The sequence below is a fragment of the Dama dama genome, chromosome 24, assembly GCF_033118175.1.
Source record: "Dama dama isolate Ldn47 chromosome 24, ASM3311817v1, whole genome shotgun sequence".
In the NCBI taxonomy this organism is placed as follows: Eukaryota; Metazoa; Chordata; class Mammalia; order Artiodactyla; family Cervidae; genus Dama; species Dama dama.
Window position 1 is genome coordinate 12454071 of NC_083704.1, and position 22156 is coordinate 12476226.

The 22156-nt window shown below is 44.9% G+C and overlaps 1 protein-coding gene across 1 annotated transcript in view; it reads left to right on the forward strand.

The window, feature by feature from the left end:
• CMTM8 (CKLF like MARVEL transmembrane domain containing 8) overlaps nt 1-22156 on the forward strand; it is a 151161-nt gene that overhangs the window by 7009 nt on the left and 121996 nt on the right. Inside the window, exon 2 of the mRNA XM_061129089.1 lies at nt 11557-11665. Within this exon, the coding sequence (XP_060985072.1) occupies nt 11557-11665 (109 nt within the window). The remainder of the gene's footprint in view (nt 1-11556; nt 11666-22156) is intronic.

The following is a 22156-nucleotide window of genomic DNA, read 5'->3' on the forward strand; positions in this document are numbered from 1 at the left end:
TCACTCTTTGGAAATGAGTTTGCCCCAGGCAGTTGACGGCCTGTAAAAAAAAATAGCATTATTGTTCCAGTGGCTCTTTGGTCAGGTGTTGAGAAGGTCACGCTTTTCTTACGAGCTGAGCTGAGTTTGTGCTGCACAATTGTCCCGTTTCTAGGTTTCATTCTGATGTTGTAACTCAAAACAGACCGTAAGTTGGAGTGTTTTCCTTTTGACTCTGTCCTGTATCCGCTTAAACATCTGACTGGATTTTGTTGCTTCTGGATTTCTTTCCTTTCCCGACATTGGGCTCCCACTTAGTCCATCTTCATTAAATGTCTGATTTCTTCTCCATCTCATTCTGACATTGACATTCCAGCAAAAGCAAAAATACCTGCTTTTTGTTCTCAGGAAAGACTCTAGGAACATATTTGCGGAAATACTTCTGGAGGATGGACATTCCGTACTTTAGAGAAGTTTCAACAAGGAGGGTGGTACATAGCAGAAGGAAAAAAAAGAAAACCTCTTTGCATTCTAATCTTCCCCCTGGTTTGCTGGTTCATTATCTTTGGAGATTGTGTGATTTCCATTTAGAAGCTGTTTTATCAAGAAGTGAATAAAATTTAAGCTTCAAGATCCTTATTTGTACAAGTACCTTCTACCTAAGTTTGTTTTCTTAACTTTTTATTCTTTTTTTTTTTTTTTTTTGGCCTCCTTGCAAGGTTTGTGGGATTTTAGTTTCCCGACCAGGGATCGAACCTGGGTCCTTGGCAGAAAAAGTGTAGAGCCCTAACCACTGGACCGCCAGGGAAGTCCCTGTATTCTTTTTCTTTTTAATTTATTTACTTATGTATTTTTGGTTGTACTGGGTCTTCATTGCTACTCAGGGGCTTCCTCTAGTTGTGGTGAGCTGGGACTACTCTTTGTTGTGGTTCAAGGGCTCCTCATTGTGATGGCTTCTCTTGTTGCAGAGCTCAGACTCTAGGCACACAGCCATCAGCTGTGGCTTGAGGGCTCAGTAGTTGTGGCACATGGGCTTAGATGCTCCGTGGCATGTGGAATCATCCTGGACCAGGGATCAAACCCGTGTCCCCTGAATTGTAGGCAGATTCTTATCCACCACACCAAAGTCCCCTTTTCTGGGAAGTCCCCTGTATTCTTTTTCTTAAAGAGAAATCACCAAGTTCTAAAAGCTAGCCCCTGGGACTTCCCTTATGATCCAGTGGTTAAGACTTCTCCTTCCAATGCAGGGGGTACCAGTTCCATCCCTGGTCAGGTAGCTAGGATCTCACATGCCTGGTGGCCAGAAAGACCAAAGCAAAATGGAAGTAATATTGTAACAGATTCAATAAAGGCTTTTTAAATGGACCACATCAAAAAAAAAAAAAAATCTTAAAAAAATTAGCTTCTGGGCCCTTAAGTGGAGTCAACACCCCGTTTCAAGACTTATAAGTTTGGGTAGAGATTTAAGTTCTGGCCCTATGGGTCTCTGGCTAAGTTACTTAATTTCTCCGGGCGTCCATTTCTTTGTCTGTAGCTAGTGTCAAGTTTCTTGAGAAATCAAATCACATGTATAATTTGCTTCTCACAGTCCCCTCAACATATTAAGGAACTTCAAGAAGGAAAGAACCTGGGGTGGAAAAGACAAATCCATCCTTGGTTTGAATTGCCTGGGTCCTTCTGCCGGGAGTCGTCCAGGAGACAGGAAAACAAGAACGGTGTTGGGTGAGGCCCTTGTGAGGCTGGAGTACTGGGAGGGTGGTCTGTGAGGTGAGGAGGAAAGGGATTCAGGGGCAAATAAGCACAAAATAAGACTGAGGTGCCCAGGGTAAGACCTGAACAGAATCCGTGTTTCTTTTTCTTTTTAATTTTTTGGCTCTGTGGCCTGCGGGATCTTAGTTCCCTGACCAGGGATTGAGTCCATGTCCCCGACACTGGAAGTGCACAGTCTTAACCACTGGACCACCGGGGGAGTCCGCCATGTTTCATTTTGTTTTCTTTCCATTATGACCCCAATTCCTTGGCCATGAGCCAATTTTCCAGCCCCTAGAGACGGGGCTTGTCCTGTGGCTGGCTTGGCCAAGGTAACAGAGCAGTAGTGATGGAGTGCCAGGGCCAAGCCACATACGAATTGCCAACTTAACTTTCCCCTGTACCTTTGCTCTCTTTCAACTATTTTTAGGAGATAACATGAATCGTATTTTTTTTTTTGAAGGAATTTTTTATTTTTTTCTTAATTTATTTTAAATTGAAGGATAATCGCAATATTGTGTTGGTTTCTGCCATACATCAACATATTTATTTTTTTAATAATTTTATTTATTCATTTATTTTTGGCTGTTCTGGATCTTCGTTGCTGCACAGGCTTTTCTCTAGTGTGGTGCATAGGCTTCTCATTGCGGTGGTGAATCATTTTACATATTATATTACATATGGTAGCTCAAATTCATTTATTTTTAAGTGCTAATTTTTCATTATATGAATAAACCCCAAGAAAGTTATCTGTTCCTCTGTTGGTGGCATATAAGTTGATGAAGTTTTTTACTAACATGGAAAATAATGGAAGAATATAGCTTGACAGGCTACATACAGTCCATAGGGTCACAGAGAGTCGGACACGACTAAAGCCATTTGGCATGCACATGCAGTGTCGTCATACTAATTTTTGCAGTTCTTTTTCCAACTTAATGGGTCTGAATTGATATCTACTTGATATATTAGTGTTTATTTCCTTGACTTCCAAAGATGTTGAACCTCTTTCCATGTGTATATTGGCCTTCTGGTTCCCTGTTTTGTAAATTGTCTGCACATCCTCTGTTTTCCTGTTATTGCTTGCCTTTTTTTTTTTAAAATAGACTTGCTCCTTTAAGTCTTTATATCATCTTTGTACTTATATTCTATATAGAATATATCTATATAATGAAGATTGTATATGAAGAAAATAGTATATGTCACATATAATAAATAATATATTTTTTGTATGTTTGGTTGCTTATATGCACTGCAGAGATCTTCTTTCAGTAATTTCTTGACCGCTTTATTGAGAGAAAGTTCACATATCATACAACTCACCCATTTAAAGTGTATAAATCAATGGTTTTTTAGTATAGTCAATTGCAGAATATTTCATAAATATTTAGAATATTTTCATGACCTCATAAAGAAACTCCATGCCCATCAGCAAGCCACCAGTCATTTTGTTTTCTGTCTCTATAAATGTGCCAATTCTGAGCATTTCATGTAAATAGAATATTTAATATGTGGTCTTTTGTGACTGACTTCTTTTGCTAGCTTTTTTTTTTTTTTTTTTTGCTGCACTGTGTGGCTTCTGGGATCCTAGTTCCTGACCAGGGATGGAACCCATGCCCTGGGCAGTGAACACATGGAGTCCTAACCACTGGACCACCAGGGAATTCCCAGCATAATATTTTCAAGGGTTATCCATGTAGTATGTATCAAGATTTCATTCCTTTTTATGGCCAAATAACATTCCAGTGTGAGAATATACCACATTTTGTTTACTGATTCATCAGTTGAAATCATGTTTACCGAAAAATGCAACTGATATGGAAAATTATTCTGATTTCTGCCCAATCTGATCTGATTGTTTACCCCCGTCTTCTCCCACACAAGATAAGAAAAGTGGTTTTGCTCAAAATGTTGCAAAGGCTTATCCATGGCTTTGAATTGTCCTTTATTGATGAGAAGTCTTAGTTCAATGCCCATAATTGATGAGGTAGCTCTAGAGACCCCTTGGCATCCTATGTGTAGCCCGGGGTTCATAGCATCCCCATCTCTGAAGCTCATTAGACATGCAGGCTCTCATTCCTCCCAGACCTGCCAGAATGAAACTTCCCTCTCAGGAGATCCCCAGTGAGGTGTATGCCCACTGAAGTTAGAAAATCACGGCTCTCCGCTATTTCTTTCTTTCTTTCTAACATCTATTTATTTGGCTGTATCAGAATCTTACTTGTGGTGCCTGGGATCTTCTATCTTCCTTGCAGCATGTGGCATCTAGTTCCCAGGCCAGGGATTGAGCCCAGGTCCCCTGCATTAGGAGCATGGAGTCTTAGCCACTGGACCACGAGGCAAGTCCCTCCACACCCCTGTTTCTCACCCTGCGTCCATACTGAAACCACCTGGAAGGCTTTTCAAAAGTTGATTTTGAGAGATTCAGAGTCACTGGTCTCGAGCACGTCCCAGACTCCCGGGGTGACTCTGGTGACCACCAGCCTGCGGGAAGCCCTGATGCAGATGTCTTTTAAGAGCAATCTCAACTTTTTTCTAGAAACCACTTTCATTGAGGAAGATTTGTTCTACTTATCTTTTTTCTTTTTAAGGTTTGTGGCTATGCCGGATCTTCTTTGCTGTGCTCTGGATTTCTCTAGTTGCGGTGAAGGGGATACCCTGCTTGCGGGGCGCAGGCTTCTTGTCGCAGTGGCCTCTCTTGTTGCAGAGCGTTGGGCTCTCAGAGCACACGTGCTTCAGGAGTTGTGGCACACGGCCTTAGTTGCTCCTCGGCACGTGGGATCTTCTGGGACCAGGGCTGGAATCCGTGTTCCCTGCATTGGCAGGCGGATTCTTACCCGCTGACGCACCAGGGAAGTCCCTGTTGTACACATCGTAAGGGTCTGCAGTTCTCTTTAGCAAGACCACCTGGACAGCTCTCAGGGAGGGACTTGCGTGTCCATTTTCTAAGGAATTGGAGTGAGATGGCCAGTTTCACCTTCTGCTCTCTGAGGTCTCATCTTAGTGGGTTTCAAAGCTCTGCTGACAAAGATGGTCTGTGTTTCTAAGCATACAGCGGACCGGATTTCGCTGGCGGTCCAGTGGTTAAGAATCCGCGCTTCCACTGCAGGGGGCGCAGGTTCCATCCCGGTTTGAAGAACGAAGATCCTGCCTGCAGCACGGTGCAGCCAAAAAAAAAAAAAGAAAACGCCGCTGAAGCCCCTGTGCTGGGTGTGCTGTCAAGGATGTGCTGGTTTTTCTTGGTCCATTTTCAGTATCCAGTGTCCAAACTCGCTCTACAGACGGCTACTGCTTGAAGCAGTATTTACCCCAAACTGATTTCTTTCCTGCTCCTGCCAACAGATTAAAGACAATAGGAACAAACATCTTGGGTAGATACCAGGATTTGCCTCTTTTAAAAATAAGCCCAATCCTGATCTTTGCTGAGGAAGCTCCGGCAGCAACAAGCTGTCACATCTGTTTCCCCGGCTTCTTCTCTCTGTGATTTCCTTCCATGCCTAGGCTTCCTGTGTGTCCTGCTTATGTGCCCTGTCATATTGTTATGATCTCATGGCTACAGGGACCGACTGGCTCCTGGGTCCAGGCAGGCGGTACAGCTCTACTTTACATGTCGGTAAAAGGCTTCACCCCTTTCCTGGGTGCAGTCTACATCTCCTTGTCACTTGCAATCCTGCCCTACATCTGTCTCAGATAGGGTCACAGCCTGTGCTGGTGCTGTGGCCACTTTTCTGAGTTAAAGAAAACGGGAGGGAAGAGGGAAGGAAGATAATTCTGTCCTGTGCATCCTGCCATAATCCAACTCACAGATGCGTGCATGGCGTCCTCTTGTTTTTTTAATTGAAGTAGCTGGTGTATAATGCATTAATTCTGCTGTATGGCAAAGTCTCTCCGTTTTATATTAATATGTGTGTGTGTGTGTGTGTGTGTGTGTGTGTGTGTGTGGGCATGTGCTGCGTGCTTAATCACTCAGTCGTGTCCAACTCTTTGCAACCCCCATGGACTGTAGCCCTTCAGGCTCCTCTGTCCATGGGGATTCTCCCGGCAAGAATACTGGAGTGGGTTGTCATGCCCTTCTCCAGGGGATCTTCCCGACCCAGGGATCGAACCCAGGTCTCTCGCATTGCAGGAGGATTCTTTACCGTCTGAGCCACCAGGGAAGCCCCCCCCCACCACCACACCCCCACACCCCCACACACGTACACATTTTTTTTTTCCTGTGCTTTTTTTTGGGGGCTATCCCATGTGGCATACGGGATCTTAGTTCCCTGACCGAGTCCCCTGCATTGGAAGTGAGGAGTCTTAAGCACTGGACCAGCAGGGAAGTCATATATATACATTCTTTTTGAAAATGTTCTTTTCTGAGAATTCCCTGGTGGACCAGTGGCTAAGCCTTTGCACTTCCAGTGCAGGGGGCATGGGCTCGATCCCAGGTTGGGGAGCTAAGATCCTGCATGCCTCAAGGTGCGGCCAGAAAACAAAAAGCAACACATGTGCTTTCCCATTATGGTGGATCACAGGATATTGAATATAGTCCCCTGTGCTATACAGTAGGGCCTCATTGTTTGTCTTTTCTATATAGAAAAGCTTACATCTGCTAACGCGAACCTCCCCGCTCCATCCCTCTCTCAACCCCCTCCCCCATGGCAACCACCAGCCTGTTCTCTACATCCGTGAGTCTGTTTCTGTTCCATAGATGAGCTCATTTGTGTCCTATTTTAGATTCTACATGTCAGTGTACCAAGAGGGCTTTCCCTGGTGGCTCAGTGGTAAAAAATCCGCCTGCCAATGCAGAAGACGCGGGTTCAATCCCTGGGTTGGGAAGATTCCTTGGAGAAGGAAATGGCAACCCGCTCCAGTATTCTTGTCTGGGAAATCCTATGGACAGAGGAGCCTGGCGGGCTGCAGTCCATGGGGTCGCAGAGAATCGGACACGACTTAGTGACTGAACAACAACATAAGTGATATCATGTGAAATTTGTCTTTCTCTTCCTGACTTGCTTCACTTTAGTGGTATTATCTCTGTGTTTATGCATCTTGCTGCAAGTGGTATTATTTTGTTCTTTTTTGGTTGCATTCAATATAAAATATATTTCATCTTATATATGTACCACAACTTGTGCAAGGTCCTCCCCCTTGAAACTATTTATTTGTTTGGCTGTTCCAGGTCTTAGCTGTGGCATGAGGAATCCTCACTGTGACATGTGGGATCCTAGTTCCCTGACCAGGGATCAAACTCGGGTCCCCTGTGTTGGGAGCTCACTGTTCCTCCAGGCAAGTCCTATGGGAGGTCCTTTTGAACCTTGTTACATTATTTTCAGCCACCTGAGAGCTTGGGCTGCTTTGACTTATTGGAAGGAGTGACCACGCAAGAATCAAAGGCCCCAAGGTGCCTGAAATATACACCCCGCAGGGCACTCATGGGTGTCAGATCGCTTCTTGGGTTCTCTCCAGGGGTGACTAAGTTGCTAAGCTGCTAACTTGACCTGCTTCTCTCATACTTCGACAAGGAACCCTGCTTTGTTTTCCAGGCAGCCAGTGCTAAATCTCTTGTGTTGGTGACACTTTGCTAATTACAGCTTTGAGATGCTCCCTATTACTTAAAACAGACTCCTTGGAGCGTTTTCATGCAGTCAGGAGTTCCCAAACCTGGGCAATTCAAAGTATGAGTCTGCTTTTGAGAGAGGACAGACCTTGCCTGACCCAGATTTCTTTTCTTTTCTTTTCCTTTTGGCTGCATCTTGCGGCATGTGGGATCTAGTTCCCCGCCCAGGGGTCGAACTCATATCACCTGCAGTGGAAGCTTGGAGTCTTAACCACTGGACCACCAGGGAAGTCCCTGACCCAGCATTTCAAAGCTCTTTCCACGGAGCCAGTTGTGTATCGCTTGCTCAGCGGCTCACACTGGGGCTGGCTGTGGGCAATTACTCCTGTTTTTGATCTTTGCAAAAGACGTTTGCTTAATTTGCTGGTACACTGCTTCTCTGATCACATGACAGGTATGCGCCTGTGGGTGTGCGTCCTTTGTAAATAACAGCTTGTTCTTTTCTTTCAGCCGGTGCTTGCTTACTCCCCTACCCAGCCCTTTTAATGTGTCTAAACTGGTTTCTTGTAAATGAGGGCTCTGGTAAATAATTCAGTAACCTGAGCCCGAGTCCCCACCTCCCAGAGGAGGGGGTGTGTGCACAGCCCCCCACAACTTCTGAGCCACCTCTGAGGTCCTTTGCAAAGTCCTGGCCCTGCTGTTCTGACAGGGATTTGATGTGAACATCCTTTCACTTGCTCCTACCTGCAGGAGAGCCTATGTTCTTGGCTGTTCAGAAGCTGTTCTCTTCATTGGTTTCTGCTAGAAAACCTGAAACAACACCCTGGAGTGTGTGTGTGTGAGAGAGAGACAGAGACAGAGAGAGGATATGAAACAGTGTCCATGAATTGATTTCATTTGATCGTTCTGCCTGAGTTTCTAGATCTGTCTGTCTCTCCCATCCCCCCACACTATGCCAGGTCCCTTTTTCTCCCCCTCTTGATTCTTTCCCTCATCCACCCACCTTAACTGACCTTAAAACACAACATTATATATAATTCCACCTTAATTGAACTTAAGAACTTAATTGAAGTTCTAGGGTGCTCTGTTATTAAATGGCAGCAGATTAAAATGATTTTTTTCTTTCCTTAAAGAAAAGGGTGGTAACTTAAATGCTTTCTTATCATACTTTAGTGTCAAATTTCCATCATCCAGTATGATTCCACTTTGGCTTTAAATTAATTTTTATTGCTGTATAGTTGCTTTACCGTGTCGTGTGTTTCTGCTGTAGAGGGAAGTGAATCAGCCATCCGTATACATATATCCCCTCTCTTTTGGGTTTCCTTCCCATCTCGGTCACTGCAGAGCACTGAGCAGTGAAGTAAGTTCTCATTAGATATCTGTTTTATGCATATTATCAATAGTATATATATTAATATGTCAATCTCAATCACCCAGTTCATCCCACCCCCATCCCACTTTTTTCATTTTACATTAAATCAAGGGCATTTCTGCAGAGTCTTAGATATTCTTAGAAAATGTATTTGACTGTAAATTGATGATCCTTTCGTGTTTGTTTGTTTCTAATTTCAGGATGTACAACCTAATGATAGCCATTGTTGAATTGCAGGTACTAGAATTACAGGATTTAAAGCGTATATTTTAGAAGTTAGCTGTCACGTAGGTGGGCCCAGCTTACTGCCCACCCAACTGGCATTGAACAATATCTTGGCAAAATAGTTTGCCCATTTAATAGCTGAAAATGGTACCTTGATATTTTACTCTGCATCTCATTGATTCTGGGTGAATTGAAGACTCAGATAACAGCAGTAAGAAAAGAAGTTTACCTACAAGAAACACGAGACAGCCAAAAGGACCTGCTATTCAAATGAAAAACGCAACAGGTCATTAAAGCCAAGCACTGCAAAATTACCAAGGCGACTGAACTTATAGTTGGTATGTTCAGACCACAGCCCAGCAATTTACAGGGTTATCATTTCTAGGGGGTTGTGGCCAGACTTCAGACAGCAGCACTGCAGAAGTCAGGGACAGAGTTGTTCACATTAAGTAGCAGCTCCTTATAGGCAGTGCTCAGGGGTCCATTGATTTGAGGGGCTGAATTTGACAGGCCTGAAGGTGTGTTTTCCCTTAAGCCTGCAACTTCATGGACGTACGATGTCAGCTTTGCTTCCACAAGGCTTTTCATGTGTTGAAAGGATAGTGTATTTCTCTTTTGTAAGTGTATATTGTGTCTTTTGCCCTTTTTAATATTATTGGGGTTTAGCTATTGTTTACTGGACTTCTTGGATTTCACTTGCGGTATATTTAAAATACATTGCTGCATATTGCAAAAAATTGTTTTCTGCATCACTTGACTTTTGATATGTTTGTTTGTGGTGTTTTTAAATCATGGCTAACATATTTTTATGTACACAAGTCCACTGACTGTTTCCTTTATTATTTCTGCATTGGTATCATGCTTAGAAAGTACCCAGTTGTTTCCCAGCTCACTCATGCTCTCTCTCTCTTTTTGGTCTGTGTTTTGGCCAGGTCATGTGGCTTTTGGGATATTGGTTCCCCAACCAAAGATGGATGCTGTGTCCCCTGCAGTGGAAGCAGAGTCCTATCCACTGGACCACAAAGGGAAAATCCTCTTTTTTTCCCTTTAATTGAAGTATAGTTGATTTACAGTGTTGTGTTCATCCTAGCTCTTTTAATATTGCTTAGAGGCAATCTATGAAATGGGAGACCATATTTACAAATCATTTATATAACAAGCGGTCAAGGCAGTCGCCCAGCGGTCCGATGGTAAGGACTCAGCGCTTTCATTACCAAGGCCAGGGTTCAATCCTTGGTGGGCAAATTGAGATCCTACAAGCTAGTGAAAATGAAAGCTAGCAGTGTGGCCAAAAATCAATAAATGAAATTAAAATAATAATAATAATAATGATAAGGGGTAAACATACAGAATTTTTAAAAAACTCCTACATCTTGACTATGAAAAACCAAACAACACAGTTAAAATGTGGGCAAAGGGCTTGAACAGACATTTCTCCAAAGAAGATAAGCATATGAAAAGCACATGAATAGATGCTTAATGTCACTAGTCATTAGAAAAATATAGATCAAAATTCCAGTGAGATACAACTTCCCATTCATTATCCCATGGATATCTGAAAAATAAGAAGAAGAATTGGTGAGAATGTGCAGAAATTGGAATCCTTGTGCTCTGCTGATGGGAATGAAAACATGGTGCAATTGCTATGGAAAATAATAACAGGAGTTCCTCTGAAAACTAAATAAGAATTACCATATGATCCTGCAGTTCCACTTCAGGGAGTTGAAAGCAAATATGTGTACACCCAGATTCATAGCAACATTATTATAATAGCCAAAAGGTGAAAGCAACCCAAATGGCTATCAATGGATGAATGACTAGAAAAACTTCTGTATATACATGCAATGGAATATTATTGAGCTTAAAAAGGAAGGAAATTCTGCCATTTGCAACCACATGGATGAAACTTGAAGACATTATGCTGAGTAAAAGAATCCAGACACGAAAGGACAAATACTGCATAATTCCATTTATATGAGGTACCTCAAGTAATCCAGTTCATAGACAGAAAGTAGAATGGTGGTTTCCAGGGCCAAGGGGAGAAGGAAATGGGAAGTTGTTGTTTAGTGGATGTGGGGTTCAGGCTTGCAAGATTAAAAAGTTCTGGAGATGTATGGTGGTAGTGATTGCACAATGATGTGAATATACTTAATGCCGCTTCGAAATGGTTTAAATGGTTTTTTGTGTATTTTAGGGCTTCCCCGGTGGCTCAGTTGGTAAAGAATCTGCCTGCAATGTGGGAGACTTGGGTTTGATCCCTGGATTGGGAGGATCCCTTGGAGAAGGGAAGGGCTACCCATTCCAGTATTCTGGCCTGGAGAATTTCACGGACTGTATAGTCCATGGGGTCGCAACAAGTCGGACATTACTTTCATTTCATATATATTTTACAACTTAAAAAAAAATATGTCGCTTATATTTTCTTTTGCCGACTGCCAACTCATTGGAAAAGACCCTGATGTTGGGAAAGATTGAAGGCAAACAGAGATGCGGGTAGCAGAGGATGAGATGGTTAGATAGCATCAGTGACTCAATGGACATAAACTTGAGCAAACTCCGGGAGATAGTGGAGGACAGGGAAGCCTGGAGGCCTGCAGTCCATGGGGTCACAGAGAGCTGAACTTAGCAACTGAATAGCAACAACAACAACGATTTTCTTTTAATACTTTATAATTGTGTTGTGTTCTTTTAGGAACCACTCTGATTGTGAAAAGTATCAGCAATTCCTTTCTACAGTGCAAGCTTCACCTGTTGGTGGTAGGAGGTCAGTGGTTGGAGGCCTGATGAAAACTAAACCAAAGGTGACTTAGGGACGGTGACAGACCCTGGGAGGGGGTTGGTGTGGCAATCATGTTCTGATGAAAAGGATTACAGATTTTCTTGGACTACCTGTTTCAATTTTGTTGTGTAACAAACTACCCCAGATTTTGTGGCTTAAGAACAGCCTTCTTATTGCATCACATAGATGCTGTGGGTCAGGAACATGGGCAGGGCTCAAACCGAGCAATTCTCATGATGTTGATTGAGATTGCCCAGTACTGCTAGCTGTTGGCTGGGCTTGTCTGGAGTATCCAATATGGCACTTTAGTGTGGGGATGCCTGGAAGGCTGGGCTCAGCTGGGACTGTCAGTTGGAGAGCCTACACGTGGTGGTGGTCTTAGGGCAGTCAGATTTCTTAGCTGGTGGCTCAGGGCTCCCTGAGAGAAGGTGCCTGGAGATCAGGATGGAACCTCCATGGCTTTTCTGACCTAGCCTTGGAAGTCGCATATAGTACTTGTGTTGTGTCTTGGTGGTTACAACATAAAGTCACCCTGAGATTCAAGGGGACAGAAATTACCTGCCACCTTTCCATGGGGAAGTGGTGAGATCACTTTGAGGAGAGCATTGTGGGCTGGAGACACTGTTGTAGCCATCTTTAGAAAATACAGTATCTCCTGCTACTAAGAAGAAGAGAATTTACTATAAAAGCCAGCAGAGGGACGTCCTTGGTGATTCAGCGGTTAAGGCTGAGTATCCAGTGCAGGGGGCAAGGGTTCAATCCCTGGTCGGGGAACTGAGATCCCTCATGCTGTGTGATGTGGCCAAAAATTTTTTTTTAATAAATTTGAAAAAACAAAAACAGAGTTAGGAAAACCCTGGAAAGGAAGCTGAGCGGGACCAGCAATCACTAGTCTATGGCCTCCTTCTGCTTGGGTGCCTCTGTGCTTCGTTTTCCTTGATCTTCCTCAATTTCTTTTGACCTCTGCTCCGTCGCAGCCACCCTCAGCCCCACACCCCCTCACCTGTGGTCTGCTATGGCCTCTCCTGCCTTTCTCAAGCGTCCCCCAGAGTGTCTTATTTCGGCTTCCTGAGAGAGCCTGACCAACTCATCTGTTGTTTCCTGGCAGCCCTTGGCCCAGTCGTGGGAGGGCCTGGGAGGGAGGAGCAGAGCAGGTATCAGATGGCACAGCCCCTGGCTTTCACACCTGGCTGCACAGCTGAATCCCCTGGCCAGCTCTTTAAAAAGTCCTCCTGTCCTGGGTCCCATGCCCAGATGTCCTGATTTCACAGGCTTGGGATTAGAGACTAAGCAGGGGTCTTTTCTTTAGAAAACAGGGGACCCATGCTGCTTCTTCCACACTCAGGGGGAGCCATGACACCCTGGGAATGACCAAGAGGTCTGGACAACAAGCTGGCCCCAGGGCATATCATTTACCAGACGGGGAAAGAAAAACAGGCTTTTCTGGTTTGAGGCTTTGATCATGTGTTGTTGCTTGTTTGTTTTTTTTCTTCCTCACAAATAAAATCTCAAAGAATTTGTGAGCTAGAAGGGACCTTAGTGACAACCTAACACATTCGTTTACAGATACGGAATAGGGAAACCACTTCTTCAGGCTTTGCTTAGAAATATCCAAGCTTAGCCCTGAGAGACCTACCATGGAAATCCCTCAGTCCCAGACAAACCCTCTATGGAAACCCACTAGCAATTCCTCCCCTTTGCCCTGCTCCCAGCTTCTGGCAACCACTGGTATCTACCTTCCATGTCTGTGTGTGTGAACTCAGTTGCTTCATTTGTGTCCATCTCTTTGCAACCCCATGGACTGTAGCCCACCAGGCTCCTCTGTCCATGGGATTCTCCAGGCAAGAATACTGGAGTGGGAAACCATGCCCTCCTCCAGGGGATCTTCCCCCACCCAGGGATCGAACTTGTATCTCTTAAGTCTCCTCCATTGGCAGATGGGTTCTTTACCACTAGTCCCACCTGGGCAGCCCTCCAAGTCTATGGATATGCGTAGTCTAGATATTTCATATATGTGGCCTTTTATGTCTGGCTTATTTCATTTAGCATAATTGTTTTTAAGGTTTATTCATATTGTAGCAGGTATCAGTGCTTTATTGCTTCCTGTGGCTGGATAATATTCCATTGTATGGATATTCCACATTCATCACTTGATGGACATTTGGATTGTTTGCACTCTTTGTCTATTGCGAGTAATGCTGCTATGAACTCTCGTGTACAGGTTCTTGTGTGGACATAGGTTTTTTAATTTTCTTGGCTATACACCTTGGAGTGGAGTTGCTAGGTCGTATGGAACTTTTACGTTTAACATTTTGAGGAACTGCCATACTGTTTTTCACAGTAACTATCATTTTAAGTGCCCACCAGTAGAATACAAAGGTTCCAAGTCCCCCACGTCCTTGCCAACAATTGTTATTTTCTGCTTTTTTGATTAGAGACAACCTAGTGGACGTGAAGTAGTATCTCATTGTGGTTTTGGTTTGCATTTCCCTGATGACTAATGATGTTGAGCATTTTTTCATGTGCTTATTGGCCATTTGTATATCTTCCTAGAGAAATTGATATTCAGATCCTTTGCTCATTTTCATTTATATTTATTTTTAAATATGTGTTTATTTGGCTGCGCCAGGTCTTAATTGTGGCACACAGGATCTTTAGTTGTGGCATGCAGGATCTAGTTCCCTGAACAGGGATCAAACCCAGGCTCCATGCGGGAACATGGGGTCTTAGCCACTGGCCCCCCAGGGAAGCCCCTCTTTCTGACTTGCTTTACTCTGTATGACAATCTCTGGGGCCATCCATGTGTCTGCAGATGGCACAGTTTCGTTCCTTCTCCATTATGGTTTATTACAGGATATTTACTATAGTTACCTGTGCTTTACAGTGGGGCTTCTCAGGTAGGCGCTAGTGGTAAAGAACCCGTCTGCCAATGCAGGAGACATAGGACACTCGAGTTTGATCCCTGGGGTGAGAAGACCCCATGGAGGAGGGCATGGTGACCCACCCAGTATTCTTGCCGGGAGGATCCCACGGACAGAGGAGCCTGGTGGGCTACAGTCCATGGGGTGACAAAGAGTCAGACACAACTGGAGCAATTTAGCACACATGCTATACAGTAGGGCCTTTTTGTTTATCTATTTGTGTTTAATAGTTTGTATCTACTAATCCCTAACTTCTAATCTGTCCCTCCCCATCCCCTTCCCTCTCTGGTAACCAGAAGTTTGTTTTCGAAGTCTGCTTATGTTTTTTTTTTTTTTTTTTTTTCTGCTTATGTTTTATAAATTAGTTCACTTGTATCAATGTTTAGATTCTACCTAAAAGTGATATCATATATTTGTCTTTCTCTGTCTGACTTATTTCACCTAGTATGATCATCTGTAGAGACATATATATATATATATATATATATATATACATATATATAGACACACATAGAGATACACAGACATAAACATAAACATACACAGACACACACACAGATACACAGACACACACACACACAGATACACAGACACACAGACACACACAGAGGCATATACACGCACACACACACAGATACACAGACACACACACAGATACACAGACACACACAGAGGCATACACAGACACACACAGAGGCATACAGAGACACACGCACAGATACACAGATACACACACAGAGATACACAGACACACACAGAGGCATACAGAGACACACACACAGATACACAGACACACACACAGATACACAGACACACACAGAGGCATACACAGACACACACAGAGGCATACACAGACACACACACAGATACACTGACACACACAGAGGCATACAGAGACACAAACATAGACACACACAGACACACACTCAGGGTTACACAAACATACACAGATACCAGACACACACAGAGAAATACACACAGACAGACATGTACACACACATACAGACACAAAGGCTCATACACTCCAGACCAAGGGCACGGCCTGGGTCAGCAGAAGCAGAAACCCTCTCTCTTTCCCTGTCTCCCCTCACTGACCCTTTACCCCACACAAATCAGAAGCTGGTGGGTTCCCAGGCCCCTCGATCTGCCTCTGACCTCTGCTCTGCGAAGCTCCTCTAGAGCACCGGGGGAGCGCTTCAGTAGGGGAGGGGGACCCTAGCTCCCGGGCTCAACCAGCAGCTTTGCAGTGGTGCTGCCCCCCCCATTGTCTGCGATGGCGTGATGTCACTCCACAGGGCTCCCTTTCCTGTTGATACCTGCCGCCCTCAACAATGGGCACAAAAATAGCCTCTTTCTGAGTCATCCAGGGCTTCAAAGGGACCAACAGAATGGTTTAGCAGATGCCTTAGTTGACATTAGACATTTTTTAAACTTACTCTTTTGACCCTTGGGAATGAAGGTAAATTGGACACAACACCATCAGGGGGTGCTGCAGTGGCTGACGGCTTGACAGCAGGCAGCATTCCTGGTTGACCAGAAGGGCAGGCGGCATTCCCATCCACCATCCTGAGTCTGGTTAACTTGGCGACAGAGCTGCGGCTGAGGTGTGGGCTGACCTGGAGAAGGATCTTCAGATACCCGGAGGGCAGTGCTGGGAAGGTGGGGGAGGATTGTGCATCTTATTCCAGAGCCCAGTCCTGCACTCCTGGGCAGGGGACAGGCAGGCTGGGGGTTGCTGTGATCACCTTCTTACAGGGATGGCTGGCTACGGATGGAAGCAGCTCAGCTCAGCAGTTCCCCATGGCAGAGCTCCAGCCTCACCGCAGATTTGAGAGGACCCCTCTACCCAGGGAAGAATTTTGTTCCCCCTACAGTGATGCTTATTAGATTTCCTCAAATACAGAAAAAGATGAAGAAGAAAACAAAAAAGGTCGCTAATCCACTACCTAGGAAACTAGCAACAGGTGAAAAATTTTTGAAAAGTGTTTAAAGTTATTTTTGAATGAATGAATGAATGAATTTACTTAATTTTGGTTGCGGTGGGTCTTCATTGCTGTGCATGGGCTTTCTCTAGTTGCAGTGTGCGGGCTTCTCATTGCGGTGGCTTCTCTTGTTGCAGAGCACAGGCTCTAGGCTCCTGGCTTCAGTAGTTGCGGCTCTCAGGCTCCAGAGTGCAGGCTTAGTTGCCCTGAGGCATGTGGAATCTTCCCGGATCAGGGATCAAACCTGTGATCCCTGCCCCTGGCAGGCGGATTCCTATCCACTGCGCCACCAGGGAAGTCCTAAATTTATTTCTATTGATTTATTTTTTGGCTGTACTATGGGTATGTGGGTCTTAGTTCCCCAGCCAGGGACCAAATCTGTGTACCCGGCAGCGGAAAGGCAGATTCTTAAGCACTGAACTACCAGGGAAGTCTCTTGAAATGCATTTTAAAATGGGGTGTTTTTGTTTTATTTTGGCCGTACTGCACCGCTTATGGGATCTTAATTCCCCGACCAGGGATGGAACCTAGGCCCTCACCAGTGTAGAGTTCTAACCACTGGACAACCAGGGAATTCTCAAAACTATTATTTTAAACTTTACCTTTTCTAGTTTATGTTGGAAGTGGAAATGGGGCTTGTGATTTTTAGCTGGAGCCAGGTGGTGGAAGGTCTTGATAATCCCTGAATCTCGATTTTACTCAGATGAACTCAAGTGGTTTTTTGCACTTTGGGGGTCAAAGTTGGCGTCCAAAAGCTGAGGTGTTCAACCAAAGAAGCTGTTTTGAGAAACATTTGTGAGTTGCTCTCAGCCCTCAGGATCAGATTGCTTGAAACAATCGCACCTCTTCAGGGCAGGAACTTCCAGAAGGAAATGAGTCCCATTTATTGCCAAGCCTGTCCGGTTTGTTTCTTTAAACGTAAATCTCCGCAACTTCCACCCAAACCTGTTGTATTATCAGAATTGAACCTATAAGGCAATACAAATCCTCTCTTGGGGTTGTAACCAGAGAGCCTGTTCACTGGGACCCTGGTTGCATTCCTTGTCACCCCACCAGGGAGGGAAGAGCCTTTAGGAGCAAGCCCTGTCGTGGACAGTTATGGACCTGTCTCCTCAGGAAAGCATTCCTCCCCTTTGCTGGTTCTGTGGCTTGTCCCATCCTGCCTCTGGTCCCATGCTTGAAAAGTCAAAGTGTTAGTCCTTGAGTCCTGTCTGACTCTTTGTGACTCCATGGACTGCAGCCCGCCAGGCTCCTCTGTCCGTGGGATTCTCCAGGTAAGAATACTGGAGTGGGTAACCATTCCCTTCTCCAGGGGATCTTCCCAACCCAGGGATCGAACCTGGGTCTCCTGCATTGTAGGGAGATATCTTTTTTTTTTTTTTTTTTTTATTAGTTGGAGGCTAATTACTTCACCACATTTCAGTGGGTTTTGTCACACTGTAGGGAGATTTCTTACCGTCTGAGCTACCGGGGAAGCAAGCCCATGATGTTTCAGATCTCATCCTGTAGGCCACAGTCATTGGCAGGTCTCTGACCCCAAATAAGCCAATCACATTATTCAATCTCTTTCCGCTATTGTTGGGACCAAGATTCACCCCAAACTGGGCCAGAGGCAAGAGTGCACCCCTCTCAGATGATGGAGCTGAAGATGAGAGCCTGAGATCACGGATGCCCACGCCCTCCATGCGTGGGAGAGATTCACTGCAGAGTGAAGACAGTGCCAGGTGTGGCAGATCGTGTTTCCAGAAGGTGGCCAAGGTCATGTGTCTCATGCTACATGCTTTTCCAGAGCCTGGCCACTCCCCAGCAAGAGGGGGAGTTTATGGACGTCCCCATGGTCCAGTGGTTAACGATCCACCTGCCAATGCAGGGGCCACGAGTTCCATCCCTGGTCTGGGAACTGGGATCCCACAAGCTTCGAGGTGCCCCCCCAGAAAGAAAAACAAGCAGGAGTTTATAACTATCCCCAACCCTTGAAATAGGGTGAGACTTTGTCACTGACTTCCCTGATGGAGGAGGGTGGAGGGGTGCCCTCTTGACTCTGAGGCCAGCTCATAGGAGGCGACCCACGACACAGCTCCCCCCAGCACCCCCGCTTGCGCTTGCCCTCAGAATCCAGCTCTCATGCTGTGAGTAGCCACATGGAGACACCTGTCCCTGGGGCCCTCGGCCCAGCTGACAGAATCAGCTTGCAGCATGTTGCCCTGAGTTAGGAGCAGAGTTCCAGCCCTTTGCTGAGGCCGCCAGTCAGACATCACATGGAGCAGATGTGATGTCTCTTTTCTCTGCCAGACTGTATCTCAGGCAGATTCACGAGTGTAATAAGTGACTGTTGTGGTTTTACTTTATTTTTAATCTTTTTTTTTTTTTCTATTTTTTGATGGCACCACATGACATTCGGGATCTTAGTCCCCCAGGGTAGGGTAGAACCCATGTCCCCCCCAGTGGGAGTGCAGTGTCGGAACCGCTGGACTGCCAGGGAAGTCCTACTGTTACTGATTTAATCTACTGATTTTTGAGGTGGTTGGTTTTGTAATAGTACACAGCTGTTATACTTGGGAACATGGAGAGTCACAGCAGATTTTTTTTTTAATTGAAGTATAGTTAATGTACAGTATTGTTTAGTTTCAAGTACACAGCAAACTGATTCAGTTATCCATATGTATGTATGTACGTATATTTTCTGTCATAGGTTACTACACGCTATTGAGGAGCATTCCCTGTGCTACACAATAGGACCTTGTCATTTACCTATTTTATATATAGTATAGTAGTGTGTATCCGTTAATCCCAAACTCCTAGTCACAGTGGTTTTTGAGCACTTAGTTCCAACATCTGTAAAGTCTACCAGCACCTTCTTGAAATAATGAAAGCCTTGCAAAATCCCCTTTTATCTGAGATCATTGGGTTTCTGTCACTTGCTATCAAGAGAATCGTGGTTAACACTGGTGGTCATGATTAAGAAAGGGTTCTGCTGAAATAAGAAAGTTTCCTGACACCCGGGGATCCTGGTACATTCCCCACGATACTAACCTCCAGACAACTGGATTTCAAGATGAATAAAACTGCCTCCCAACCATCACCTTTAAAAAAATCTACAGTTACAGAGTTGCCAACTTTAAGCTTGCTACATTGGACCACTTTAAAAAAAATCAACGTCTATCTATTTTTACTATTATCTTGTACAAAAGAAGATATTTGAACATTAACAATGTCGGAAGGGAATTCCCTGCAGTCCAATGGTTAGGATTCTGTGCTCTCACTGCCGAGGGCCTGGGTTCAATCCCTGGTTGGGGAACTAAGATCTCACAGGTCCAGTGGCTCCTCCCCACCTCCTACCCCGCAAAATAAAGGAAAGACATCACCCCCGAATAGAGTTTTTTAAATTGAATATATTTGGGGACTTCCCTGGTGGTTCAGTGGTTAAGACACTGTGCTTCCATTGCAGGGGGCAGGGGTTTCATCCCTGGTCAGGGAACTAAGATCCCACATGCTTCGAGGTATGGCCAAAAATTGAAAAAAAAAGGGGGGAGGGGGGTTTAAGTGAATATATTTGGCATCAAGCAAAATTTACCACATTGGCATTTTTTTGTTTTTTTCTTTTTAGATGTATTTATTTATAATTGAAGGATAATTGCTTTTACAATGTTGTGTTGGTTTCTGCCACATTGACCTTTTTTTCTTCTTTCATTATGGCACAGTGAAAAGTTTATCATCACCAGGGTTTGGACATTGGTAGCTAGATATTGGAAACTTTTCTGGGTTTTACAGGCAGAGGGGAGCAGAGTTGAGGACAGATGGCACAGTCTATTCAACTAACTTTAACAAACTAACTTTAAAGAACTAAGTTTAACATACCCTAGGATGGTGGATAAAGAGGTGACTGGCTTGGCATGGCTGACCCCTTCCTAGCAGCATTTTGTCCAGAACTGGCCTTCCTCAGAGAGATCTAGACGTTAATGAGGACCTGGTTTCACGAAGCCACATTGGATATAAAGGTTGGTATGTGGATTTGAGAACTAGAAGAGGGCCAGGTTTCAATCTCAGTGTTATCACTTTTTTTTTTTTAATTAATAGCTTGGACAACTTACTTCTCAGTTTCCCTGACTGTAAAGTAGGAATGTTTTAGGTTGGATTTCTCATAAATAGACCCGAAGAGTAGGATTCATGTGAAAGTTACGTATTCGTTAAGTGTTCCCAGGAGAAACCCACAGGGGAAGTAGATGGTGGGACCCGGTGGCCTCAGGGCCTCAGGGATTAAGGGCTCCTGGGGAAGCTCTGTAAACCGCCAGGCAGAGGACAGGACACCAGGAGAATTAGACTAGGGAGCTTGTATGCAGGGAAGTGGTCGGGAAACCCAAGGGATGTAAAATGCGGGCAGCACCAACTAGGGGATGATATTCGTTCTTAGCACCTCATTTAGTTGTGCTTGGCTCTTAGTCACTTGGTAATTTAAAACGAAGAAAGACAAGGCAGAGAAGAGGAAGAAGAGGAGGGGGAGGGGAGACGGAAGTAGGGAGGGGGGAGGAGGGGAGGATGAAGGGGGAGGAAGAGGGGAGGACGGGGAGGAGGCAGTCTAGGGAGCACTGACGGTCCTGTGTACCTGTCATCCTTTAAAGGAAGAAGCAGAACTGGCCAGGCTCAGACTTCATCTTTTTTTTTTAAACCTTTTGGCCACATCTCATGGCATTTGGGATCTTAGGTCCCTGACCAGGGGTTGAACCTTTGCCCCCTGCAGTGGAAGTGCAGAGTCTTAACCACTGGACCACCAAGAAAGTCCCTCAAACTCATGTCTTAACTCTTCATGACCAAAGTACAAAGCCAAGGGTAACCCATGCGGGCTAAATCAGGCCTCCTCTCCTCGAGTCTTTGTTTTTTATTCCATGTTTAAAGGTCACACTCCATTTACAGTTATTACAAATATTGGCTATATTCCCCGTGTTGTACAATACAGCCTTGAGCCTAACTTATACCCAAGGGCTTGTATGTCCTGCTCCCCCACGCCTTTATTACCCCTACCCCCAGCTGGTAACCATGTGTGTTCTCTGTATCTGTGTCTCTGCTGCTTTTCTGTTACATCTACTAGGTTGTTGTATTTTTTAGATTCCACATGTAAGTGGTATCACACAGTATTTGTCTTTCTTCATCTGACTTGCTTCACTTCATATGATCATCTCTAGTTCCATCCATGTTGTGCAAATGGCAGAATCGTGTTCTCTTTTTATGGTGGAGTCGTATTCCATTGTTGGAGAAGGGCATGATAACCCACTCCAGTATTCTTGCCTGGAGAATTCCACGGACAGAGGAGCCTGGCAGGCTGCAGCCCGTGGGGTCGCAAAGACTCAGACACAACTGAGAGACTAACACACACACAGTATTCCACTGGACCACTGCATATTCTTTTGAATCTTAAAGAGAACGCTCCTCCCACCGGTAGGTGGAGGCTGTGTAGCCCGAGCCAAATTCCCTTTCCTGGCTGGCACCCCCATTCTCTAGCTGCAGCTGAGTTTTGGCTCAGAGATGCCTGCCCCCTGCATGAGAAGGTGGGTGCCCCCCACAAGCCATGAACAGGCAGATGTAGGAGTTTAAATAAACAAGCCCCGCCCCCTG